Consider the following 8,582-nt stretch of genomic DNA (forward strand, 5'->3'; position numbering starts at 1 on the left):
AATAATAGTTTTTTTGTTAAACAAAACAGGCCCAAATTTCCTACTGAATAAATTGAACAAGTTATATTTCAGTATAAAAGTACTGCATACTTTTTGTGCCGTGACTTTTCTTAAATGTGATCATGTTTAAAGTCCTTAAAGTTGACCTGCAGGAAGTAATACTACCGGTAGTCTATTTATGTATTAAATGTGAAAGTCGCTTAAATCTACTTCATCAGGTTTCTGTAACTTAAGTCAGGACTCAGGAGTGGCTTAGTGGGGGAGGCCAGCTGTTGTAGGCCAAACAAATGCTAATCCTTGGGGGGGGCGGGGTCATATCAAGTGACCCACCAAACCTGTTCTTTGGCACCCCACGAAACACGAGCAGCAAGAACAACAATTTGATACACCCACCAAATACTTTTTTTGTAACTGTATTTTATTTCACGTTGGAAAAAGCACAAGGTGTGTACACCTCACCTGCAAGGGAGGGCGGGGCGTAGATGAGGAAAGACCCGCCAGAGATTGTCCCTTACTCGACAGAAATAATCGCGTGTGTTCGATTCCAAGCAAGCAATCTGAGCAGTTTGAGGAACTGTCCGCATATATTGGTGATGTCACAATGAATGCACATGCGTCCCTCTTGAAATAAAGCGCCGATGGTAAATAGTATCCCCCCCCCCAACTTCCCCTTTCCTCCACGCAAGGTCAAGCTTTGGATCGGAAAATCAGACCAGGACACTTGAGCAACAAAACGTTAATAAGACACACTACAGCATGTTCTTCACCCTAGAATTGCCTGTTATTTGTGGAGTTCCACACGGTTCTTTTCTCGTCCCACTGTATAATTAATTGATTCTCCAAACAATTCCAGTTGCACAAGTCATCATTTAGTGTTGAAGTGAGGGGAAGTCTTCACACATTTTCGCGGTTCTGTTTCCTGAGCAATAAAGAACAGTAAAGTGAAACAACCTCCCACCAGCTCAAGAAATCAGTGCTCCTCTCCCCCCCCGTCGTCCTCTTCATCTCCAAACGTCTGCTCCTCCATCTTGACCAGCGAGTGCGATCGCGCCGCCACCTGCGCCGCCACAGCCGAGCTGAAGCTGAGCGTCTCTGAGCCGTGGATCTCCGTCAGTCTGTCCATGATGGAGAAAGCGGGAACTCTGGGCTTGAGGAATCCGTCCAAGCCGTTCAGGTTCTCCTCGTCGCCCTCCTCTCCGTCGTATTGATGTAACTCTGACGCGCCGCCGCCTCCTCCGCCTCCTCCTCCTCGGGCGCACGCCGACGTTCCCGCCGCCTGTTCCCCCGCCTCCAAACCGCAGCTGAACTCGGAGGGGTCAGGCGTCACCCGCTCTTCCTTTCCTTCCTGTCCGTTTCCTGCCACCGACTCCGATAGGTCATTTCCTCCGCCGTCGTCTCTTTCTGCTGAGGCGGCAGGTGCGGCCAACGGATCTGTGGCGGCGTCGGAGCAGCCGATGGAAGCAGCTGCAACGGCAGGAAGTACTCGATTGACGCAAACCAGCTTTTAATCATCAGTCACTCATTGGGCTTTCGATTGCCAATCGAAAAATGGGAATGACGCTCAAGACACATTTCGCACCTTGGTCGCTGAAGAGCATCTGCTTCCTCTTCATCCTCTCACCCTCGGACGTGCGGAAGCCCAGCACTGCCTTGAGCTCGAACAGCACGCGGCGGGACTCCTCCCGCTCGCGCCGCTGACGTTCCCGCTCCTCGGGAGTCAGCATGTCGCACCACGATTCCTTGCCTTCGCCGTCAGAGTCCGAGTCGGACACGTAGGCCTCGAGCTCCTGTCACATTCCAGTCATATTGGTAGCGCAAATTGGCGCGTCGGAGGTGTGACGGGCGTAACAGACACGTTAACGTTGTGGGACAGAACTGATTTGTAGGGCTGGGTTTAAAAATCGAAATCGAGGAATCGATATCAAATCGATTTTCTTTTTCGAGCCTGATACAGATTCATAAAACCACAAATTGATTATTTTAATGTCTTTTTCACATAAATTCATAACAATAGATTTTTAAAAGCCATTTTTTTGTGTGTCTTGTTTTCTTGAAATTTACTGTTCACATGAATTAAAAATTATTTTCTTACGTTTATGAAAGACTTAACTTATTGCACTTTAAGACAATTCAGAATCTTTTTTTTTATTTATATTTACAATTATTGAATGAGAATTATGAAAATATTTTTATCTCATCCTTGCTGATGTCAGTCTTTGTGTAAAACTTAAGTGATTATAACGTGTTCATTTTAATTAATAAACTAAATTATTTAACTAATTACTTCCTCATGTCCTTGATACTTAAGAAATGATGTTGCATAATTAATCAAGAGTGAATCAAATCGTATTGGGAAAAAAATCAAATCGAACTGAACTCTCGTGAATCGAAATCAAATTGATTGAGGAGATTAGAATCGATACCCAGCCCTACTGATTTGTGGTCCCCCCCCTCGTCATTTCAAGTCAAGTAAACCTGTAATGGAGGCGTAACTTCCTCTCACAAATTCACACATCAACCTCCTGAGACCGCGAGCTGGAAAAAGACAGCGAGCTGGAAAAAGACAGCTCTCACCAACTCTTCCGGAACAGGATCTCTGTCCAGGATCAAAGGATAGGACGGAGGAGGATCGGGCATGTCTAACACCGGGGTCCCACACTGGTTCTGACCCGCAGAGTTTCCTGTCGAAACGACATCGACACGCATGATTTCATGGATCGAACGTTCCCCGACGCCGCTTTTTCTTCCTACCTGGACAGTCGTTGGCCCGCCTCAGCATGCGCTCCACTTGTCCGACGGTGTCGTCCCAGCATCCGGCGCTGGCCTGCATGTGCGGCTGGAGCTGGTTGAGCCTGTCGCTCAGGTCCCGGTAGCCCTCCAGAGTCATCTCGCTGGGCTCCTTGGACACCATCAGCTTCTCCAGATCGTCCTCCAGGATAATCATCCTGAACGAGAGAGATTCCGATTCGTCAACCCCCCGGAGGAGGCGTACGCTTGAGCACTTGCGTGCGTCGTACTCACTCGCTCAGCAGGGCCTTGAGGTGCAGCTGCAGGCTTCGGATGGAAGTGTGGAGGGTGTTGAGCTCCCGGCATTTCTCTCGCACCCGCGAGCCGCGCTCGGAACCCGGCGCCCTGGCCTGCGTCTCGAAGTGGCGGTGGAAGTCGTAGCTCCGCTGCACCTCCGCCAGGCAGGCGGCCAGCGCGCGGTGGAGCGGCTCCGTCACGCCGGCGATGGAGCGGTGCAGCGCGGGAGGAAGAGGAGGCGCGGAGGAATCTTCATTGGGAGGCGGGCCTTCCTTCAGCTCCTCCTCGAGGCGGCGGGGCGACATTAGCAGGGCTAATCGGCGGAAGCACTCTGAGCTTTGGCCGACCCACAATTGGAACAACATCTGGAAGAGGACAAAAATGTCATTTAGATGAAAAAACCGAGGATGAACATGACAACTGCGGGTACAACATTGAATATACAGTTGTGCTCATAAATGGACATGACCTTAAAAAAAAATAAAAAAATAAAAAATAAAAATAAAAATAAAAATAAAAATAAAAATAAAAATAAAAATAAAAATAAAAATAAAAATAAAAATAAAAATAAAAATAAAAATAAAAATAAAAATAAAAATAAAAATAAATAAATAAATAAATAAATAAATAAATAAATAAATAAATGGACATGACCCGGCAGAAGGTTCAACAGATGCACAATTCTTTCAAGAAAACATGAGGCGAACTTACTTCTTTGACTTTGCACGGAATTCCAATTCAATCATACCTTGAGGGCGGGCAGGCTGTAGTCGTCGGTCAGCTCTTGGGCCTGCTCGTCGCCCAGGTGTTCGATACCCAGACCCAGGCCCAGCTCCTTCAGAGGCACCGCCGACACGTAGTTGGTCACGTTGTCCACCTCCGAAGTCAGCGGGAACGTCGGGGGGGGTGTTAAGGGGAACAAAACTCAAAAATTCAAAATTCAATTCAATCAAAAAGGATATTCTTTGAGCATGTGACAGGTGGCCCTTCGCGAGGCTCTGAAGGCTGAGCGGAGGGCCCGGTAGAGGGCCTTCCGCAGTCCGATCAGCTGCTGGCCTCGGGGCGCCAACCCACCCGACCCCGCCCTGCTAAAGGTGCCGGCAGCGCTCACCCTGTCGAGCAAACTTGACAAGTGAAATGTGATACAACTGTGGCGACGTCCCGAATTGGTAAGAGGCGGGCACACATATAAAGCACACTGAGAACCAATCACAACACGGGACAAAATGAAGTGCCGGGAGCGAGCCCCTTTCACAGTATATGCTTAAGATGACATTTTCATGGTGTTTTGCTTCAGAGGTGCCGAAATTCAAACCGTTAAATCAATGATTATAGCGCAAACCTGGGACTGATCTAAATATCTGATTGCTGAAATCTCAACTCAACTCAATTTAATTTATAAACCATTTCTAAACAAACATGCTAAATGCAAAGTGCTGCACATAAAATAAATAAAACGAGTAAAACTAAACACAAAATAAATATAAAATATAAATACTGGGACATAGATCTAACGGTCCTCCGCATCGCAGTGAAAACAAATCCTATGTTTTCGTAAGATGGAACCAAGGGGCAGCAAATGCAGTGAAAACAGCAGGGGGCCCCAAAACAGAACCCTGTGGAACACCATACGACAACGGGGCAGCGCGGCGGGACTCAAAGCAACTAAAAGGCAGATTAGAAATGGGTCTAAAATTTGACAGCATACTTTGGATCAAGCCTGAGTTGAGTTGAGATTGCAAGAAGCCGAATCGGTCGCTGGGTCGCATCCAACGAGCACACGATGCTGATTAAATGCACCCCTTTTGCATACGACCTGCGTGAAAGGGACTCATGAATCATGAGGGGACGGGGGTATTTTTGGAAAGGAATGCTAAAGCTAAGCTAACGGGGTCATATTTTGTTTTTCCTATTGAACCATGCAGGTTTTGGGTCCAGCATGCAGCGAGAGCGCACACAAAATGACGACGCCACCGTTTGGACGAGACAAGCAAGCACGCGCGCGACCTTACAGGGTGAAGCCTCGCGAGATGACTTCCGTCTCTTGCACCAGCCGCAGGGCCTTGCGCGACATCCCCGTCAGCGCCTTGCTGTCGCGGACCAGCGTGCGCAGCTGCGAGACCCGGGCGTGGACGGACCGCTGGGCGCCGCCCCGCCTCCACAGCGCCGCCGCCCGCGCCGCCGCCGCCCAGCCCAGCGCAGCCAGGACCAATGGGGCGGCCGCCAGCGACCACGCGCCCCCCGGCGCCGAGCACAGACCCAGAAGAACTGCCGCCAGGCACGCCACACCTGCCAAGTCCCTGAGTGGACACGTGTGGAGGTAAACAAACACGCATGTCGCATAAATTAAAAAAAAAATAATAATAATTTTTTTTTAAATAATCACAGAACAAACTATGACGCCAATCATTTCAAAGTAACTCCATCCATCCATCCATCCATTTTCTGTACCGCTTGTCCTCACAAGGGTCGCGGGGGTTGCTGGAGCCTATCCCAGCTGGCTTCGGGCAGTAGGCGGGGTTACACCCTGAACTGGTTGCCAGCCAATCGCAGTCAAAGTAACTCATCGCCTTCAAATGAATAGCGAGTCGTGACGAGCGAACCGCGCGAGGCGTACCAGGGTGAGGGCGCGGCGAAGACGGCGGGTCGGGGCAGGGCACCGGCGCGGTCGGGCGACGGGCAGAGCGTTAGTAGGCTGGGGTCCAGCAGCTCGATCAGCTCCACGTCCTCCTGCAGGAGCACGTCCTGATCCAGGATGCAGCGCACCGAGTACTCGCCGAGCACGCCGTCCTGCGAGCGAGCGAGCGAGCGAAGGAGGTTTGGCGAAGGGAGACCTGATGATGATTTTTTTAAAATTTTTATTTTAAAGCTTGACCCACCAGCTGCTGCTCCATTGTGTGAGAGGAGGCCGCCTTCGGAAGTGGATTCCATCTCCACAAGGCTTCAGCCAGCTTCTGCATGACTCCTCCCTGCACGCATGAAAGAAAATAGTTTTTTTTTTTTTTATTAAATGGAAAAAAGAAAATAAGAGAAAGGGATGTAACATGAAAAAAATATTTTTTCAAGATAAAAAGTCATATTACAAAGAATAAAGTGGTATTGGGAAAACGTTTATTATTATTAATATATTTGTTTATATTCTTTTTGGATAAAAAGATGCAAAATGGCAATATTATGATTTTTTCTGCAGATTAAAAAGGCAATGCTACATAAATTAAAAAAAAACATTAATGAGAACTAAAGTCTTATGTAGTATTTGTTTCAGGAAAGTAAAAAATATTTTCACAAGAATAACATGTGTTTATTTAATTCTAATGTTTTTCAAGAAAAAATAAAAGTTTAATGTTAAAAGAAAGTAGTTGTACAAGTTGTAGATCAGCAGTACAAATCCTTATTCAAATTCCCTCTTGTTCTCTTTTCAGCGTGTAATTGCGTTTGACACGCTCGTCATTCAGCATCATCGATCCCCGGCCCAGGGACCGACCCATTTCCCCAGGGCGGCGGGGGGGGGGGGGGTGTGTTTTATTAGTTGTATTGATCACCGACCGTAAGTGCAGCAAAGTAGAAGAAAGAGCAAAGAATTCCTGCTCACTGTGCGCAAATGTGGCAATTTGTTCCGTATTGCAAACAATTAAGCATGATTTAACGTCACGGTCGCGATACATCCGTCATGAACAGATCAGCCCCATAATTACGTCTTCAGCGAGCAGGTTGACGCAAGACATTTTAAGGAAAAGCAAAAAGCAGGGATGACATTCCCAGCTCACTCCGGCTTTATCCGACATCCAGGAAAGGGACACGCTGGCCAAAGACTTCCTGTTCTGAGCAGCAAAAAGGGGAAGTGTGACACATGTGGAAAGTTCCAGAAACGCGAGGGCAAGTGACAAGCGCTGCTAGCCGGGTTAGCTAAAAGCATTTCCACGCAAAGGGAAGAAGGATGCAAAATAAAAAAAAGCAGGAAAGGAAGACCTGTGGTGGAAAGAAAGCAGAAAAGCTGTAAAAAGTGTATTTGAGGGATGATCAGATCAGAATGGAAAAAAAGAGTGGATTTGTGTGGAAGGACGGAAGGGGAAGTAGGTTAAAGAAAAGAAAGGAAGGAGGAGAAAGAAATAAAGAAGGGCGGAAGAATAAACAGGTCTAAGGTGGGGAGAAAGGAAGGTAAAAAAACCCAATTGAAGCAAAGTAAGGCGGTATGAATGCATAACAAAGAGTACTAAGGGGTGGAAAGCCATAAAATGATCAGAAAGAAGGTAGAAAAGTGGCATAAACAAAGAAATGAAGGAAAATGGGATGCCAAATAAAAGGAAGGAAAGTAGTAAGGAAAGAAGGCCATAGGCGTAGGTTTAAGCGAAGAAGATGAATCTTAAGTTCTCCACAGAGTCCACACATTCTCACGTTTACCGTTTCAGATATCAGGACTCATCTGAAGGACTCACCTCCGCTGTCCGGGGCGCATCCTGAGATCCCCGGTCGCCGTCCTCGTCCCTCGCCGCCGTCGGACATGCCTCGAAATCCGTGTGTCCTAAGTCGTGCAGGTAATGGAAAAGCGGCGAGTTCTGCAAAAGCAAACGCGGAGGTCATGTCAAGAGTGCTTCTCATCTTGCGCCAACCTGTTGAGCCAGAATCCATCAGAGCCTCCTCCACTCAAAAAATTAAAATCCTCATCTAATCAGAACACGAATGCATGTCCGGGTTGTGTCCAAACACTAGAAAATGGACGTCTTAATCCTGCTTGTTCTTCTTTCCCATCCCTGAAAGATGTCTGACCCGCTTGCTGTCAGCATCATTGCATTACATCACGTCACTGGACACTTAACAGATGCATTGTGGGAGCATCTGTGTAATTGTGTAATTACAATCACATACATGCTTTTTTAGGATAATACTTACTTCCATGGTCACACCGAGCTCATTGTATTGCAATCCAGGTACACGTTTGTGTATGCATCCGTGCGAGCGGCGCGTGCACCCTATGTGCTTTTAATCGGAACCGACGCATTGGGTCCGTCTGCCTGGTCATCCCCGCCCCACCTACTTGCAATCAACAACAGCCCAAACTTGCCCCCGTTTATCAGAAGCAGGGCTATTGGACTAACACCATTTATTTCGCACTTTTAAAAAGCGACTAGCATCCGCTTTGTGCATCCCAAGCTAAGCTATCAGCAACTGTCTGTTTGGAAGCAGCATGACAAAGCATAGGCTAACAAGTGACATACGCGATACGAACCTCAAACACGACATCTTCGTCAAACTCCTCCGTCATGGCGCTCCTCCATCGACGCGTGGCTCGCTCTGCATGCCGAGCTTCGGAGGGGATCGGACGGGAGGAGTCGGGCAACAAGAGCGAGAGTTAGGAGTTTAGCCGGGTTGCTAAACAAAAAAAAACTACAATAACCAGCCAAGCGCAACTTCTAGCGCGTCTTCCTCACGAGACACCATATTGGGAGCTTCTACCCTCTAGCTCCCCTTGTGGCCACGTGAAGCACAGGCACAACCGTTAGAAAAGTCAGGCGAGGAAAGATAGAAACAATGAGGCAAGAAGTACAGAGAATGATACT

The 8,582-nt window shown here is 47.8% G+C and overlaps 1 protein-coding gene across 3 annotated transcripts; it reads right to left on the minus strand.

The window, feature by feature from the left end:
* Positions 1-397: 397 nt before the first annotated feature.
* vezt (vezatin, adherens junctions transmembrane protein) lies at positions 398-8,482 on the minus strand. Of its 3 annotated transcripts, none has more exons than XM_086060200.1 (12): positions 8,252-8,482; positions 7,461-7,580; positions 5,904-5,993; positions 5,642-5,814; positions 5,037-5,324; positions 3,987-4,136; positions 3,773-3,920; positions 3,022-3,389; positions 2,752-2,945; positions 2,575-2,681; positions 1,580-1,787; positions 398-1,464 (listed from the first exon to the last, which is right to left on the minus strand). In XM_086060200.1, exons 1-12 carry the CDS (start codon positions 8,285-8,287, stop codon positions 971-973), a joined length of 2,376 nt encoding a protein of 791 aa, XP_085916326.1. In that variant the 5' UTR covers positions 8,288-8,482; the 3' UTR covers positions 398-970. The 3 variants fall into 3 exon arrangements, with proteins under 3 accessions (XP_085916326.1, XP_085916324.1, XP_085916327.1); XM_086060198.1 differs by having other exon boundaries at positions 3,987-4,148; XM_086060201.1 differs by lacking the exon at positions 8,252-8,482 and adding an exon at positions 7,915-8,179 and having other exon boundaries at positions 3,987-4,148.
* Positions 8,483-8,582: the final 100 nt, after the last annotated feature.

This window comes from Leptonotus elevatus, chromosome 17 (genome assembly GCF_054856555.1).
Source record: "Leptonotus elevatus isolate MCC_2025b chromosome 17, RoL_Lele_1.0, whole genome shotgun sequence".
NCBI classification, from domain to species: Eukaryota; Metazoa; Chordata; class Actinopteri; order Syngnathiformes; family Syngnathidae; genus Leptonotus; species Leptonotus elevatus.